The sequence below is a fragment of the Astyanax mexicanus genome, chromosome 25 (genome assembly GCF_023375975.1).
Source record: "Astyanax mexicanus isolate ESR-SI-001 chromosome 25, AstMex3_surface, whole genome shotgun sequence".
Taxonomy (NCBI): Eukaryota; Metazoa; Chordata; class Actinopteri; order Characiformes; family Acestrorhamphidae; genus Astyanax; species Astyanax mexicanus.
In genome coordinates this window covers 5,260,923-5,279,383 of record NC_064432.1, presented here as the reverse complement: position 1 = coordinate 5,279,383, position 18,461 = coordinate 5,260,923, and the positions used below count along the sequence as shown (strand labels likewise).

At 38.6% G+C, this 18,461-nt stretch overlaps 1 protein-coding gene across 3 annotated transcripts in view; it reads right to left on the bottom strand.

Moving 5' to 3' along the window:
• Positions 1-154: 154 nt before the first annotated feature.
• sclt1 (sodium channel and clathrin linker 1) overlaps positions 155-18,461 on the bottom strand; it is a 194,582-nt gene continuing 176,275 nt past the window's right edge. For all 3 annotated transcript variants that reach the window (XM_049472483.1, XM_049472482.1, XM_049472484.1), the window contains exons 6-22: positions 18,327-18,382; positions 15,954-16,083; positions 13,255-13,377; positions 13,026-13,091; positions 11,762-11,832; positions 8,938-9,028; positions 8,475-8,566; positions 8,052-8,229; positions 6,970-7,068; positions 5,799-5,870; positions 5,591-5,665; positions 4,588-4,733; positions 3,362-3,554; positions 2,452-2,648; positions 2,208-2,286; positions 1,476-1,571; positions 155-392 (exon numbers count right to left, since the gene is read on the bottom strand). In XM_049472483.1, coding sequence (XP_049328440.1) covers positions 333-392; positions 1,476-1,571; positions 2,208-2,286; positions 2,452-2,648; positions 3,362-3,554; positions 4,588-4,733; positions 5,591-5,665; positions 5,799-5,870; positions 6,970-7,068; positions 8,052-8,229; positions 8,475-8,566; positions 8,938-9,028; positions 11,762-11,832; positions 13,026-13,091; positions 13,255-13,377; positions 15,954-16,083; positions 18,327-18,382 — 1,824 coding nt within the window. In that variant the 3' untranslated portion in view covers positions 155-332. The remainder of the gene's footprint in view (positions 393-1,475; positions 1,572-2,207; positions 2,287-2,451; positions 2,649-3,361; positions 3,555-4,587; positions 4,734-5,590; positions 5,666-5,798; positions 5,871-6,969; positions 7,069-8,051; positions 8,230-8,474; positions 8,567-8,937; positions 9,029-11,761; positions 11,833-13,025; positions 13,092-13,254; positions 13,378-15,953; positions 16,084-18,326; positions 18,383-18,461) is intronic.

Sequence of the window (18,461 nt, the reverse complement as noted above, 5' to 3'; positions counted from 1 at the left end):
CAACACGCTTAATTCAGAAAGAAAATGCCTCTGTGTTTAGTTTTAAATTAAATTATTTTTAATACAAAAAAGTTTAACTGATGTATTTACCACATAAAAAATTTATAAAATTAAAGTAATTAATTTCCAAAAAACAGAAACATGGCTAGAGAAATGCCTCTCAATTATATTTTATATTCAAAATTAAACAAATTAACTTGCTTATTTAAAAAAGTTACCAAAACTTACTTTTAAACACTATTTTACAGTTTAAAATCATTTACCTTTTCTACAGAATCTCTTTAGCGTGATAAAAATGTAAACATGGTGATTGGAAGTGGCAGGTGACTCTTTTATGACAGTGTGTCCAGATCCATCATGGAAGCAGCTTTTCTCCTTTGGATCACACTGAGCTGAAAACACACACAGAGATATTGATTATTTTATACTTAGTATTTGGGCCATTCGACCGAATGGGTGCTATATGCTTTTCTCTTCCAAATTAAACATATTTTATTTTTTTATTCTGAATCGAACACACGTGTTTAACGATTTAAAACATGTACTGGTCAAACTCAGGCAGATTTGGTTACAAAACTCATGACATTTAAAAAGCATGTTTAAAAGCAAGTCCACTAATTTCTTTAATTTTCTCATATGATTTTATCTTCATTTTAAATACATGGTTTAGAGGACTGCATGTTTAAATAATTGATATTTATTACCAAAAATAAATCACTCCTGATACTGGAACTCACTCCTGTTACATTTTATGTTTTGAATAACAGGACTGAACGTAACAGGAATGAGTTTTTAAATCATAGAATTAGCAAAAACATGAAAAATAGCTAAATGTCAACTCTACTAATAGCATGAGGACACTGAACACATTCTAGTGATTTTCCCAAAAAATTGTATTTTAAAAATAAACCAATAAGATGTAAGAATTAATTTAGGTAACAGGAATGAGTGTGAGTGTTGAGATTGAGCTCCTCAGTCACAGTTACAATAAGATCAAATATACAGAAAAACTAATGAGGGACTTAATTTTGGTCTTCCCATGATCTTCAGAAGAATCAGCTGATGTCACTTCCTGTTGTTGTAGAAAGTTCTAGATGTTTCAGATGATCAGGGTAATGTGTTTTACGGTAACAGGACTGAGTTAAACCCCAGAGACACAAGTAAAATGTGTATTTTAACTTAAATATTATGGATTTTTTTTTAACAAAAAAATATTTTTAAAGCATAGATGGGATTTGAAGTCGCACAACAATGCTAAAAAATAAATAAATATCTGAAGGATTTTAATAATTATACTTCATGGTAAAGTTTATAGTTAGAGTGGGGACAGTGTTCTAAGTAGTTTTTATTAATGCTTTTAATTACATATCTTACTTTTTCAATTAGGTCAATGTATAAGACACTATGCTTATAAGGCTGCCTGGATACTTTTGAGGGGTGGGTGCCCTTGTGTTAAGGTGTGTGTGTGTCTGTACCTGCTGAGATGCACTGGAGGCTCTGTGTTCAGCCTGGCTCAGGCGTGTCTGTAGACGAGCGTTTTTCTCCTGATGCTCCACCAGCTGTCTCTCAAACTTTTTTTCAGGGAAAAAAATACAAAATAAAAAAAATAGTTACGACATCCGATAAAGCAATGCACAACAAGTGAGGTAACATAGATGTGGAGCGAGTAAGAGGGAGGCAGAGCAAGGAAAAGCGAGGTGGAGCGAGGTAGAGGGATGTAGAGTGAGGCTGAGATGGAGCAACGTACAACAGTATATACAACTCTGAGAAAAAAATTAGACCACTTAAAAATGCTGAGTTACTTTGATTTTACCAAACTGAATAAAGTTATCCAAAAGCAGTGTGTAAGACTGGTGGAGGAGAACATGATGCCAAGATGCATGAAAAAAATAATGTGATTAAAAACCAACCAGGGTTATTCCATCAAATATTGATTTCTGAACTTTTCTTAAAACTTTATGAATATGAACTTTTTTTTTCTTTGCATTATTTGAGGTCTGAAAGCTCTGCATCTTTTTTTTTATTATTATTTCAGACATTTCTCATTTTCTGCAAATAAATGCTCTAAATGATAATATTTTTATTAGGAATTTGAGAGAAATTTTGTCTGTGGTTTATAGATTAAAAAACAACAATGTTCATTTACTCAAACATAAACCTATAAACAGCTCAGAGAAACTGATTCAGTTTAGAACAGCGTTCCTTACCTCCAGGATTTTCTTGTGGTCGGTTTCCAGCTGAATCTCCAGTTCCGCACACCTCTGCTTCTGCCTGTTCAGCTCTGATCTGAAACACACACACACTTACTTTTTTTTTTTTGTAATGATGCACTCCAGCCTTTTTTAAAAAGTGCTTATATTTACTCAGGTTATTTTGAATATGAAATGTGTTTGTTAATCTAAAAAAAGTAAGTATGATTAAAAAAAAAAAAGCTAGAATAAAATGTTGTACCTGAGCGAGCTGACCGTGTTCTGGAAGGTGTGTGTGAGCTGCTTGGCCTCTTCTCTGTATCGGTTGGTGGTTTTCTGCTGGGCTTGCAGCAGGCGGCTCAGTCCCGCATTAGAGCTCTTACTGCTCTCCTCCATCTCCCTCAGCCTGGCCTCCAGACTCTGCTCCTTCACACTCAGCTCCTGCTGCATACAGGACACCTGCACATATACACACATAAAAGACCCCTTAAAAATGATGAGTTTCTTTGATTTTACCAAATTGAAAACCTCTAGAATACAACCAAGAGGAAGATGGATGATCACAAGCTGATCATCAAACCAAACTGAACTGCTACTGAATTTTTTCACCAGTAGTGCAAAGCATAAAGTTATCCAAAAGCAGTGTGTAAGACTGGTGGAGGAGGAGAACATGATGCCAAGATGCGTAATTAAAAACTGTGATTAAAAACCTTAAAACCAGGGTTATTCCACCAAATATTGATTTCTGAACTCTTAAAACTTTATGAACAGGGTTCATACAGTTTTCAACCAATACTTTTCCATGACCTAACCATGGTGATCTTATGTTTCTCCAGGCAGGACAGAGCGAGATGAGTGTTTCTCAGACTCCACAGAGCTGAGCTACCGTCACTCTAATGTGTTAGCTTGTTATGCTCACTGGCTAACGATAGCGTATCGCCTCTAGAGGTACAGAGGCACCACAAGTGTTTCCCTGCTGCCCTATAAAAAGGCTCTCAGATGCTTTTGTTGATCTAGTGTACCTCCTGGTGAGAGATCGTTGATTATCGTTGACATATCGAAGACATTTTGCCCAGCTGACAGACTTTTAGAACTTTGAGGGACACTAACAGCTTAATTAAATACCAATGTGTCTTTGTGTCTGTGTGTGTGTGTGTATATATGTACGTTACCTGTTGTTTGGCCTGTCTCTGTGCTAACACACACTCTTTGCGGAGTGTGTCCATGTCTCTGTGCAGCTGCTGGTTCTCCTGCTGAAGGCTGAGACGCTCCTCGCTGATGCTGCTGCTCTCCTCCCGAGCGCTCGCCAGCGCCACCTGCAGCCGGCGCACCTCCTCCTGACACCGGGAGAGCTCCTCACTGAAGCTACAACACGCACCAGAAAAAATTCAGGTTACACTACAACACTGCTGCTGAGTGTGTGTGCGTGTGTGTGTGTGTGTGAGCACTCAGTATCTCCAGTTTCCCAGTGGTGTTAACACTAATCTCTATCCGTTGCTGAGAAACTAAAGCCGCTTACAATAGAAGTTAATGGACAGATGCTTTAAAGAGGTACTATCATATTACACTATTCTCACCTATATCCGCTGTATCTGTAGACTACGCTCGATTAGCGCAGAGTTTCATAAGTCGACATGTTCATCTTATTTCAACTTGTTTAAGATACGATGAGATAATCCTTTATTAATCCCACACTGAGGAAATTTACAATGTTACAGCGGTACAGAGAAACAGGTCAGGAAAAAATATAAACAAATAATGATAAATCTATATATGCAAAAAACAATTACAGGAAATATATAAAAGATACTTAAAAATGTATATATATAGTAAAGAAAAAAATATAAAATTATAATTATTATTGCACAAAGAGTAACAGTGAATAAATAAATATCAAATAAATAGTAGATTAAAAGGTGAGAAGAATATTGCACAAATGGTGATAAGGAGATCACAGTACATGTAGTGAGATGGATATTGCACACGGTAAGCATTACAGCTAGACTGAGTAGTATGTAAGTTTGTATGAAACACTGAGATCTGAGGAACTCTTATCTGAACTAAATATAAAATAACTAAATTACTAAAATGTCAATCAATAAAAAAGTCAAAAATAACCACAAGAATATCCCATGATGAATGACTTAAAACTTAAGTATGTGAGGTAAGTAAGTGTAAATGTAAATAAAAGAATGAATGCAAGGTTTGCTAGATGGAATTGTTTAAATTAGTGATGTCTATCCCTTACAAAAAAAAAGTTGCTGCATTAATTACAACAATATTCTGCAATTAATCACAATTAATCACGACTGTTTTTCTTAAAACGTAAGTGTTTATTTAAATGTAATGGAAGGGAGATACTAGTAATGTGTGTGTGTGTGTGTGTGTGTGTACTCACTCCATCTCCAGTTTCTTCATATTGGACTGTGTGGTATTCAGAGTGAGCTCCGTTTCCTCCTTCTGTCTCTCTGCATTTAAGCACCTCTGATGAAGTGCCTCCATCTTCCTCAGCTCCGGCTCCCCACAACGGCCTTCTCTATACACCTAACACACACACACACACACACATCATCGTTCAATAATGTTTAAAACCACTCGGGTATAAAGGAGCAGTAAAGCCACTCCGCTGAAGTACAGCGTTCTACGTTTCTCCAGCACTAAGGTTGGGTGCAGCAGCATTAGCATTTGCCGCTAACTGCAGCGCTAGCTCTTTAGCTGTTTAAAGGTGAGGTATATCAGACTGTAGTCTGCATGTTTGCTGTGTTAAAACAAGCTATGTAGGACAAATCACTAGCTGATAGAGCCCTAGGTTACCAAAACACTCAGGGTCCCGCTAGCACTGCGGTTAGCAGCTAATGCTACTGTAAATTATTATTATTATTATTATTTTTTTTACAATTTATAATTTTGTTTACTTGGGCGCTTCCCCCAGCTTTCCGAATTAGAAAGGAAACATGGCGACACTCTTGCTCACTTGCCTTGATGTAGTAGGCATCCTTACTAGTATTGCGTAGTATTGCATATATATGAAAAACAGACCAGGTAATAATACATTTGCTCTGTTAAAATTTGTTATGTCAGAGGCTAAAAAAGAAAGAGATGGACCTTCCAGCAAGACAATGACCCTAAACCTACAGCTAGAGCTACAGTAAAGAATATTCACGTGTTAGAATGGCCCACAATCAAAGTTCTGATCTAAATTCCATTGAGCTTCTGTGAAGGGACATGAAAACTGCTGTTCACAGACGCTCTCCATCCAACCTAACTGAGCTTGAGCTAATTTGCGAAGAAGAATGGGGCAAAAATCTCAGTCACTGGATGAGGAAAACTGGTAGAGACTTGCAGCTGTAATTGCAGTGAAAGGTGGCTCTGCTAAGTATTGATACAGAGGGAAATGTTACCTTCTCCAGCTCCTCCTCCACAGCTTTCCTCTCTCTGTGTGCTCTCTCTATCTGAGTCTCTTTATCCGCACATTCCTGAAAGCAGCAGAACACAGGCTGTAATGAGGCTGCTGCAGGATTCAATGGAAATTTACTGCTTAATAATTCATGATGCAGAACACTGCACTGAGCAGAGTACACACTCAGTGACTACTGAACGTATACTCACCAGCTGTAGAGCAGACAGTTCTTCAGCCAGGCGATGAATCTGACTGTTGTACTGCTTACGGACCGCTTCCACCTGCAACACACACACAGCCCTGATTTATACCTCAACACATCACAAAAGTAAAAAATAATTAAGACAGTATTTTGAAGGTTTACAGTGAATTATATTACAGCACAGTGATTTATGCAGACATTTTCCTTCTAAAATCTAGAATTCTGATTAGGTATTGATACTCGTATATTCTAAATTTGAGCATTTGCGTATGTGAGTGGACTCATAATGCAATAATGAAATCAGGCAGTAATAAATAAGCTTATACTGCCCTCTAGTGGATAAAATAAAAAAAGACATCCAAAATTCAACTGTTACAGAGGAAAAGATTGCAAAACCTACTAGGGGTGTGACGAGACACTAATATCACGAGACGAGATTTAAAAAAAAAATTAAAGAAAACGTCACAAATGAAAAATGGCTTGAAAAGAGTTTTATTTGACAAAATCATATAAAACGCAAACTTAACAGACTGGTTTCTCTCACACATTGATTCTATAAGAAATAGAAATAAGAATAAAAAATAAAAAAAACTTTTCTTATATAGTGCAAACAATAAGTGCAAACCACATCCAGTCATATTAAGACTATGGTTTGTGTTTTTTTTCTCCTAAATCTCTTGTAATTTAACTATGCAGAACCATAACCAGTCATATTAAGACTATATTAATGCTTGAAATGCAAACAGAGACAGAACATGTTTTTTAATACAGTACAGAGTTAAGGGATTAGTACAGCTGTCTATGAAACAGTCAGGTGTAGGATTTATTTACAGTATTTATATATGGTTTGTGTCTTGTTGGTCACTCTGTTACTGTTTATTGTTTCCACTGGAGCCAAAATGCAGCCAGACATACAACTTAAAAGTAGCAGAAGCATCTTCTATACAAATGTCCGAATTTTTCTCTTCTGCTGAGAGCTGCTCTCACTGCTCAGCCACCACACTCGCTGCTATCGCTCCTGGGTTGCCAGATCCCACTTAAAAAGTACACACTAAACTGTTTTTTTCCCACGAGATCTCGTCACACCCCTAAAACATACTATATCAATATCAATGTTTTTGTTTTGTGTGTTTGTGTGTGTGTGTGTGTGTGTGTGTGTATATAGAAGTGTTGTATACCTCTCTCCTAGTGCGGGCTGCTGCTTCCTCCACCAGCTGCTTCATCCCTTCCTTCATTCTCTCCAACTCCTCCACCCTCTGATTCTCCCTCAGCTGAGCCTGACGGATACCAGACATCCAGACATCCCAGCAGTAAAGCTACAGTAATTACCTTATTTCTGCACTATAAGTTGCACTTAAAATCCATTAATTTCCCCAAAAATCAACAGTGCGTCTTTATGTATAATTTCTTATTACTCAGGTTGTAAGAAGCAGTAAAGCCACTCCACTGACGTGCAGAGTTATACAGGAGTTTCAGTAAAGTTTCTCCAGCACTGAGGCTGGAGCAGTTTTAGCATTACCTGCTAACCACAGCGCTAAGCGCTAGCTCTTTCGCATTTAGATTTAAGTATATCAGACTGTAGTTTGCGTGTTTACAGTGCTATGAGGAACAAACCGCTAGCTAAAATATATATATATAAAACACTCAGGGTTCCTCAGTGTAACACTTTTAGGTGGCATTTATTAGAGTGGCCTCTAATGCTAATGCTGCTGCACCCAGCCTTAGTAGAAATCTGGAATTCTAAGCTATAGATAGATAGATAGATAGATACTTTATTGATCTCTGAGATTACAGTTTGGTTTACTTAGCTAAGCTTAGTTTAGCAAGATCTGCTGAATTAGAAGGAAAACATGGCGACCCCCCTGTTCCTTACTAGTGTCGCATAATGCACCTTACAGTCCGGTGCACCTTATAGTGCGGAAAATATGGTACGTGTCTATAATTAGTATTATGTTTTAAGTTCTCAGTGCCTTGTTTTAAATGTCAGGAGCTTTAAAATTCTACCAATGAAGTTTAGAGCTACTTTGAGCTTTGTTAAATGTGTAAAAATAGTGATTTCTTTACAAGGACAAAACTATGCCCCTATCACTTGCATTGTGAGCCTGTTGGGAGCATCAGATAAAAGCGCTGTATCTCAGAATGCTGAAGTTGTACGGAGGTGGGCTAACCTCAACATTAGTACCTGTTATCATGTTTCATTACAGCCTGAGTTCATTTCACACCAGACTTCTCCTTTAAATGTGATGTTTCTGTGGTATACCTGGTCTCTCTGTAATGACGCCTCCTCGGCGAGCTGCAGGGAGTTTCGGAGACGCTGGAAAGTTTCGAATTTCTCCTCCTCTAAAGTGGCACAGCGGCTCTGCAACTCCCCCAGCTTCCTTTCCCACACCGCCTGCTCCCTCCGCACTGACTCCGCCTCCGCCGTCGCCCCCTTCAACCTGAACAGCACCACCACACACACTTACAGCGCATTCATTACAAACACACAGGTTAACACTACTGTACATTTATAATGCAGAAACTATAGTACAGTAGTTTAGTTTAGCCCCACCCATTTATTCAGCCTACAGCAGTTTAGCCCCACCCATTTATTCAGCCTACAGCAGTTTATAGCTTATATAATTCACTTATATTAAGTGTATTAAATGTGTGTGCATGTTTGTGTTTGTGTGTACATATGTACCGGCCCTCTAATTGGCTGAGTGCTGCCTGTAGCTGCTGCAGTCTGCGGTCAGAGGCTTCCTCTCTCCCATGAGCCTCAGCTGCATCTTCCTCCTGCATCCACACACACGGTTTTGGTGAAAAATGAGAAGTGTGTTTTATTGCATATCTAAAAAGTATCTGCACACAATTCACCATGCTCAGGCATTTTTCCACTTATTTGAGTCATTTTTAATGAAAAAACAGGGTTTTATGAATGGTCCAAAATTACACCAAACGGTAATACCTAATTTGGTGATTTAAGTGAAAAATGAAAAGTGTGTTTTATTGCATTTCTGAATAAATCTGCACACAAATCACCATGCTCAGGGGTTTTTCTAATGATTTGAGTTATTTTTATGAAAAAAAAAAAAAACAGGGTTTCATGAATGGTCCAAATTTACACCGAACGGTAATACATTATATAATATAATAAAAACACACACCGTCCGCTGCATTTGGTCCTGAACATTCTGCATGAGTCTGGTCATCTCGTCTACTTTTGCTGTGGCGGTTCTCAGCTCCTGCTTGGCTTGCCTGGTATATATATACACACACACACACACACACACACACAGTATCTATTAGCATGTATATACATATCCACAGTTCATTAGTAGGCTGTGGCTGTGTTCCAAACGTCTCCACTCTCCACTATATAATTTATGCTGTGTAGGGTATATAAATAAGTGGGGTGTGTTTACGGCACAATTTATAAAGCCTAGAACTGTCCAGCATCAATTTACAAAGCACAAAGTTTTGCAACCCTGTAACACGCAATTAAAGCGAATGTAGTGCTGGACGATATAGAAAAAAATATATACCGAAATATATTCCTTAATTTTGATCGAGATGAAAATATAAACACTTTAAAAACTGGAAATATGTACCTACTACTGTCTGAAAATTTAATTTAAATCTCTTTAAGAAGCCTCCTCTCACTAAAACTATAAAACTTTGGAAATAAAAATGGTCAAAACTAATCAATGCTCACTTTTATTTGCATATAGCAAAATATGCAAAAATGACATCTCTGTCAAACATAAACCTACAACCTATATACCTATTACCAATATAAATAACTTTAAATTACAACAGAGGCAGAGTTTCTTATTCTTTTGTAAACATATTTATCAGATTAAAATGTTAAATAAAAAAATAAATAAAAAAGTGCTTTAACCAGGATAAAGAATACAAAAAAGCCTTTATATACATAAAAGAAACATACAGGATTCTTAATTTTTATATTGAGCTTTTTTCACAGACCCAAAACCTCTTAAACATTACAATCACGTTAAATAAACAAACCTATATGCTTTATCAACTATAAATAACTTAGTTACAATATAAGCTACAAAGTAGGCCTGGACAATAATTCGATATCGGTATTTATCGCGATAAGAAATGTTTCAATAACGGTGATATCACTTTTGTGGTATATCGATATGTATTATGTACAGAATCTGTCACGGACAGGCGTTTTTTACTGGCGTCAGCTCGCCGCAGAGCCAAACACATTCAGCCCCCATAGCTGTGCTACCTCAGTGCGTGATGACGCAATCACACAGGCACGTAGCCAGATAGGCTAGGCTAGGCTAGGTTAAAATGGCTAGGCTAGGCTAGGCTAGGTTAGGTTCAGGTCCGCTCCGCTACGCATCTAAAATGTCTCGAAACGGAGCCGGGACGAGCGGATCCAAGGCTAGGGTAGACTCGGTTCGGTCAGCCGCTGTTTCGCTCGCCCATTCGCGCGTCCGCTCGCTCGTCCGCTCGCTCATCCGCGGCTCCGCTCGCCCAGCCGCGGCTCCGCTCGCCCATCCGCGGCTCCGCTCGCCCAGCCGCGGGTCCGCTCGCCCAGCCGCGGGTCCGCTCGCCCAGCCGCGGGTCCGCTCGCTTGCCGCTTTGCTGCAAATTGTGCCGGTGAGTGGAGCCGACAAGCAGCGTGACGTTAATACATCTAATCTGTTCCACCACCTCAAGCATCTTCACTACATACAATATTTTCCTTATACTGACTGAAGCACTTTAATAGATTATGTTGAAACTAAGTTATTTAAAGTTTATGAATCCTTTAGGTTTGTTTATTTGCCGTTTATATCATGTTGAATACCTCTTGTATTCTGGCTGAAGCACTTTAATAGATTATGTTGTCACTAAGTTATTTATAGTTGAAAAATCCTATAGGTTTGTTTATTTGACGGGAAAATCTTGTTGCTTTTATGTATATAAAGGCTTCTTGTATTATATATCCTAGTTAAAACACTTTTGTTTTAATCTGTTAAATTTGTTTACAATGAATAAGAAGCTCTGCCTCTGTTGTCATTTAAAGTTATTTTTATTTGTAATAGTTATATAGGCTTATGTTTGACAGGGATGTCATGTTATTATTTTGCTATATGCAAATAAAATTGAGCATTGATTTATTTTGACTACTTTTATTTCTAAAGTATTAAAGTTTTTGTGAAAGGAGGTTTCAAAGACTTAAAAAACATTTTCATACAGTAGTAGGTACAGATTTCCATTAGATAGATTGATACAAAAAGTGCAAATACACAGTTAAATAATAATTTAAATTTGCAGTGCAAGCTGCAGAGATTGCAGGGATTCTTTTTCTGAGGCCTTCAAAGTATTTATCGATATCGAAATTATATCGTATCGACCGAAATTTAAGGAATATATTGTGATATAAATTTTGGCCATATCGTCCAGCACTACTACAAAGGCTATTGGAATAATATGTTATGGATGGATTTTTGGTTTGAAAGGAAAAATGAAAACACTGCATTCCATCATAAGAACCGAATTCTATCAGAAACATGGTGGTGGTAGTATCTTGGTTTGGGCGTGTTCTGCTGCATCAGGGCCAGAAAGGCCACCAGATACTGAAAGCAATGGTTCACATACATTTTTACCCACAGATATGTAATGTTATATCATTTTCCTCAATAAATAAATGACCAAGTACAATAATATTTCTGTCTCATTTGTTTAATTTGGGTTAGTGAAAATCTAATGTTTTAAGTCATATTTATGCAGAAAAGCTAACACAACGTTGCCTACAACTGCCTCCAATAGCTCCAGTGCCAACTGGTGGGGTGTGAGTTTCTATTACTTGTAAGCTACATCAGTGTTGTAGCTACAGTGCTAACTGGTGGGCTAAAAGCTTCTATTATGTGTTAGTTAAATAAGCTTTGTAGCTACAGTGCTAATTGATGGGGTGAAAGCTGTATTATTTAATTGAACTCTGGCTGAACTATCGCTTTAAAGTTTTACCTGAGCTGGTTGCGGAGCTCCTCCACTTCACTGCTCTGCTCTGCGATGGTCTTCAGAAACTGCTGATTGGTCTGAGTGTGACACGACAGACATGAGCGCCTTGGAGGCATGGCAACACACACACACACACAGTACACTTCTAGAAGGCACAAAACAGTGCGAGAGACAGAGGGAGACAGAGAGAAGGTAAGAGAAGGGTTAGAGGTAAAAAGGACTGTGTGCTACAGAAAGGTATGGTGAAAAAGCGACAGAAAGAGAGCGACAGAGGGAGGGAGGAGAAAAAAGGAGAAGAGGCTCCACCCTTATTAAATATTCAGCAGGGTGTAACATTTCTGTACAGGTAAAAGACACACAAAAGAAGAGGACGCTAAATAAAGCTCATTCACACAGGTTTGTGTGTGTGTGTGTGTGTGTGTGTAAGAAAGAGAGAAAGAGAGAGAGAGAGAGAGAGAGAGAGAGAGAGGGATTACAGGAACATAAGGATTAGCATCTAATAGATTTACGTAATTCAGGATCTCCTTGATAACAGTCTTAAAGAGCACATATCAGTATTTTATAGTGGGTGGATGAATGGCTGGAGCTTTAAAAAAAAAAAAAAAAAAAAAAAAAAAAAAAAAAACAACAACAAAAAAAAATCTGTAGGCTGAATAGGGTCATGCTAAACTGTTCTGGTCTGAATGGGTGGGGCTTAACAAAATCTGTAGGCTAAACCGCTGTAGGATGAATAAGGGGGCTTTAAACTGCTGTAGGTTGAATGGGTGGGGCTTAATAAAAAGCTGTAGACTGAATGGGTGGGGCTTAATAAAAAGCTGTAGACTGAATGGGTGGGGCTTAATAAAAAGCTGTAGACTGAATGGGTGGGGCATAACAAAAGCTGTAGTCTGAATACGGTGGAGCTAAACTGCTGTAGGTTGAATTGGGTGGAGCTAAAAAGGCTGTAGACAATAGGGTGGAGATGAACTGCTATAGGATGGGCAGGGCTTAAAATAAAAGCTGTAGGCTGAATAGGTGGGGCTTAAAATAAAAGCTGTAGGCTGAATAGGTGGGGCTTAAAATAAAAGCTGTAGGCTGAATGGGTGGGGCTTAAAATAAAAGCTGTAGGCTGAATGGGTGGGGCTTAAAATAAAATCAGTAGGCTGAATGGGTGGGGCTTAAAATAAAAGCAGTAGGCTGAATGGGTGGGGCTTAAAATAAAAGCTGTGTGTGGCTAAACAGCTGTAGAATCAAACAGAGCAATAAAAAGGGTGACAGCATTTTTTCTTACCGATTCTAAGCTCTGATTGGTTGTCTGCAGTTTCTGAGTGTGCTGTTGAACCTGGGCCAGCTGATTCTAAGAGAAAAAGACAAAAAAAAAAAAAAATCAATCAATGTTGTCTAAACAGTCATAATTATAGTAACAATAATAAGAAATATATTTTTGTATTGTGTATAATCAGTTTATAATTGTGCATTTTTTTATTGTGCCATTTTTTATTTTGCCTGTGTGTGTGCACCTGTATGTGTTGTCGCTCGGCGGTGTGCAGTTGTCCGTCCCTCATGGTGCTCTGGTAGAGTTTCTGCAGACGGTCCAGCTCCTGCGCAGCTGCCTGCCACATCTGCAGCGCTCGCTCCTTCTCCTGCAGAGAGAATTCAGGCCCTTTAATATTTACTTCAGACTTCTATATAAAATAATGACTATTGTAAAATACTGGTAAATATACACAGATATAGATATATAGAAACCCTTGCTGTGTGTGTGGGTCAGCATGTGACTGCAACATGTCCTACACATAGTTTCTGAATCAGTTTCTCTGATTTTACTATTTATAGGTATACGTTTGAGTAAATAAACATTGTTGTTTTATTCTATAAACTACGGACAACATTTCTCCCAAATTCCTATTTTTTTTGTAATTTAGAGCATTTATTTGCAGAAAATGAGAAATGGCTGAAATAACAACAAAAAAAAAGATGCAAAGTTTATATTCATAAAGAATATTTTAAGAGTTCAGGAATCAATATTTGGTGGAATTACCCTGGTTGGTTTTTTATCACATTTTTTTTCATGCATTTGGGCATCATGTTCTCCTCCACCAGTCTTACACACTGCTTTTGGGTAACTTTATGCTGCTTTACTCCTGGTGCAATATTCTTCAAGCAGTTCAGCTTGGTGGTTTGATGGCTTGTGATCAACCATCTTCCTCGTGATTATATTCCAGAGGTTTTCAAATCAAAGAAATCTTTTTAGAGAGCTGTATATATATATATATATATATATATGCATAAATCTTACTTAATATGACCAGACACATAAACTAATGGTGGAAGAACATCCGAAAATTCCAGACTGCCTTTAAAAAACAAAATATACCAGAGTGTTGATGTGCAAGAGGACCAAACAGCCGCACAACACACACACACAACAAACCACACACCACACACACACACAACACTACAGCGCCTGCTAAAGAATCATACGCTAATATCCCATTAACCTCAGATGTCAAGTGTCACAATCTAATCTCTCTCTCTCTCCCTTACACACACACACACACACACACACACATGTGCATGCACCCACTGATGACTGACATACTAATATCCCATTAGCCTCATATGTCAAGTGTTGTACTCCAATCAGCATTAGCAGCTAAAGAGCGCTCAAGGCTGATTACAGCGACTCCACCGGGGCCCTATGGGACAGACACACACACACACACAGACACACACACACACACTTACAAATGTCACAGACCCATCCGGTTAACGCTGGTGTAAAGGGACAGATACCAGAGGGTATCCAGTGTGAAATCTACATCTAATCAGTATGTAAGTGTTTATCAGTGCAAGTCAGGAAAAGTCACACCCAGATGGGAATGGGAGCTTAACCAGATATACTGAAACGCTTTTACTACTACCTGTAATTTGCATACCTTCCGTTTTTTTATATACTATTTTTACTATAAGGCACACTATTAATAAACGTCTATTTTCTGGTCTATTGTCATACATATGGAGCAGCGGATTATAAGGCTCATTATGTGACGCTAGTAAGGAACAGGGGTGTCGCCATGTTTTCCTTCTAATTCAGCTGGGGTAACTAGTAAAGCTAAGCTGTGTCAACAAAACTGTAATTCTTAAAAAAAGAAATAAATTAATTAAAAACATTTGAGAACTGGATATTAGTCTACAAAGGTTATTAGCGCTGATTAGCGCTGGGGTTAGCAGCTAATGCTAATGCTGCTTCAGAAGTGCTTGCTGAGGTTAGCAGCAGGCTACAGGCCAAAAATACTCACCTTTGAATGGCAAAAGAGCTAGCGCTTAGTGCTGTTAATGGGGAAAGCTAATACTGCTCCAGCCTTGGTGCTGGAGAAACTTCACTGTACAACTCCTGTATAATGCTGCACTTCTGTAGAGTGGCTTTACTGCTAAATAAAACCTGACTGATTTTAAGTGCACCTTATAGTGCAAAAAAAATACGGTAAACCTAAAAATCTATGAACTAGGGATGGGTTTGGGAGTTCTAACACTCAGCTTGGCATGGAATGCAATCAAATTCTCACAGCAAATCCTCCACAACCAAGTAAAAATCCCTCCCTGGCAGTAGAGACAGTTACAATTTTACTGACATAAATCCAGGCTGTTTTAATTTTTTTCCAAAGCAGAAGATCCTTATTACTTTAAGAGTGATGCTCTTGTCGTCTGCAGCTGTTCCTTGTTGAAGCTAATGATGCCATCATCAAGCCTTCTGACAACAACTGACTTTCATAACTCGACACATGGAGGAGCCAGAGCCCTACTAGAAAAACCTTCTGTGAATCCCAAAATAGAATCTTCAGTTTTGAGGGTTAAACTTCTCTAGCATTCTAGAATAACGGCATACTCTTATTTAAACATGGGGGTGGAAGTATCAGGTACACAGTCATTTCAATTTTGTTGCATTAGTTGCATCAGCAGATTCTACAGGAGAGTGTGAGTATATTTATTGCAATGAACTTTGGAACATTTCAACTTGGGCCATGCAACAAGATGATGACCCATAGCTCATACATACAGTAGAGAATTACACACACACAGTTATGCATATGGTTTGATGGGATGTAGATAATAAAAAGATATGTAAATGTTCATATGAAAGGAAAGCTATATTTCTATTGGATGTGTAAAAAAAAAAAAAAAAAAAAGATTGTTTTTCTTTGTTTGTTTGTTTTACCTCGACAGCGCACTTGACTTGTTCTTCCAGGTTGTTAACTGTAGCTGCATCTGCAGCAGCATCCCCATCCACTCCCACAGAGAGAGACTGCAGCTGCCGTTCCACAGAAACCCTCTGCTCTGCATGGAGACTACGGACACACAGACAGAGAGAACAGACAGACAGACAGAGAGATCAGACAGACAGACAGACAGACAGAGAGAACACAGAATTAATATTTACACTTCAATCTCACAGCTAGCTAGCTACTAAGATTAACTACTAGTGATTTTTTATGCTTATTATGAAATAAAATGGACATAATACATTGAAACTAAACATTAAACTATGGTAATATAGTGATTATAGTCATTTTTAACCAGGAATCATCTTGCCAGTGATTCTCATAGTTCTCTGTTCGGAGTGTGCCTCTTTCACCCCTAGGCGCGGCTTAAAATTAGAGCTGCATGATGCCAAAGTTATAGTTCCGCAAAGCTAAAATGAAAGCTTCACGCACCTAAAATTAAACCTCCACGCACCTAAAATTAAAGCTACACGCCTAACTTAAAGCTTAAATCAATAAGCTCCATGTGGCTAAAATTAAAGCTCCACACTAAAATTAAAGCTCTGCTCTGCTAAAATTAAAGCTCTGCACGGCTAGAATTAAAGCTCTGCGAGGCTAAAATTAAAGCTCTGCGCGACTAAAATTAAAGCTCTGCAAAGCTTAAATTAAAGCTCTGCACAGATAAAATTAAAGCTCTGCGAGGCTAAAATTAAAGCTCCACACAGCTAAAATTAAAGCTCTGCGCGGCTAAAATTAAAGCTCTGCGCGGCTAAAATTAAAGCTCTGCGCGGCTAAAATTAAAGCTCTGCGCGGCTAAAATTAAAGCTCTGCACAGCTAAAATTAAAGCTCCGCGTGGCAAAAATTAAAGCTCCGCGTGGCAAAAATTAAAGCTCTGCACGGCTAAAATTAAAGCTCTGCACGGCTAAAATTAAAGCTCTGCACAGATAAAATTAAAGCTCCACACAGCTAAAATTAAAGCTCTGCGAGGCTAAAATTAAAGCTCCGCGTGGCAAAAATTAAAGCTCTGCGAGGCTAAAATAAAAGCTCTGCGCGGATAAAATTAAAGCCCTGCGCGGATAAAATTAAAGCCCTGCGCGGCTAAAATAAAAGCTCTGCGAGGCTAAAATAAAAGCTCTACGCGGATAAAATTAAAGCCCTGCGCGGATAAAATTAAAGCCCTGCGCGGCTAAAATTAAAGCTCTGCGCGGCTAAAATTAAAGCTCTGCGCGGCTAAAATTAAAGCTCCGCGCAGCTAAAATTAAAGCTCTGCGCAGCTAAAATTAAAGCTCTGCGCAGCTAAAATTAAAGCTCCGCGCAGCTAAAATTAAAGCTCCGAACAGCTAAAAATTAAAAAAATTAAAGCTCTGTGTTGCTCAAATCGATAAGCTCCATGCAGCTAAAATTAAGGCTTCATGTCGCAAATATCAGTGTACCACGCAGCTAAAATTAAAGCTCCATATCACTCAAATCAGTGCTCTCCATAACTAAAATTAAAGCTTTGCACAGTTAAATTAAAGCTCCGCACGACTAAAATTAAAGCCCTGTGCAGCTACAATTAAAGCTTCTCGCAGCTAAAATTGAAGCTCTTGGTTGCTCAAATTAATAAGCTCTGTGTGGCTAAAATTAAAGCTCCACGCAGCTGAAATTAAAGTTCGACGCAACTAAAATTAAAGCTCTGCATGGCTAAAATTAAAGCTCCATGTTGAACAAATTGGTGCGCCGTAGCTGGAAGCTAAGATAATGGAAACTTTTGATGGCTTAAATCAAAAAATACAGGAACATACCACTCGCAATCGTAGTTAAAAAGACTTACTAAAAAAATGTGGGGTTTAAATCAGACTCAGGCTCATAATGGCAGTTTATAGGTCGTCCATGTTGGGTTGGATTTTTCGGCCGATTTAAGCTCTATTCACTGGCACAGGAAAAGGAAAAAGGAGGTTTTAAATGGAAATATATACTCTGAGAGCTCAGAGCTAACGGCAAGATAAGTTGCAAAAGGTTGGGAATCACTGTTCTAAAGAACTGAACTGAGCTGTGGTTCAACCTGAAATGTAGAAAATGTACTGAATCGTTTTTAAAAGAACCGAGCTGCATCATGGAGAGATCTGAACTGAATCATTATAAGATCTGAACTGAATCAGTGAGGATTTTCACGGCGCGCTGAATGGTTTGGTGAGGACCCAAGCCGAGTGGCTGTGAGGTCAGAGATTCACGGCGGCGTCATGTTGACCATATTGTCTGTGGATAAACACACAGCTTGTGGCGGAGCCGCCATCCTGCCGCTGAAGCGTTTCACGGATAAATCACACTCGCTCCTTCACTCCTTTACCGTTCGTTCTCTCGGACCACCTGCTCCAGACTGGCCTTGACATCCGCCATCTGCCTCTGATACGAGAGAAACACACAGATTATACACACACACACACACACACACAGACACACACACACAGCTGACTCATTATAG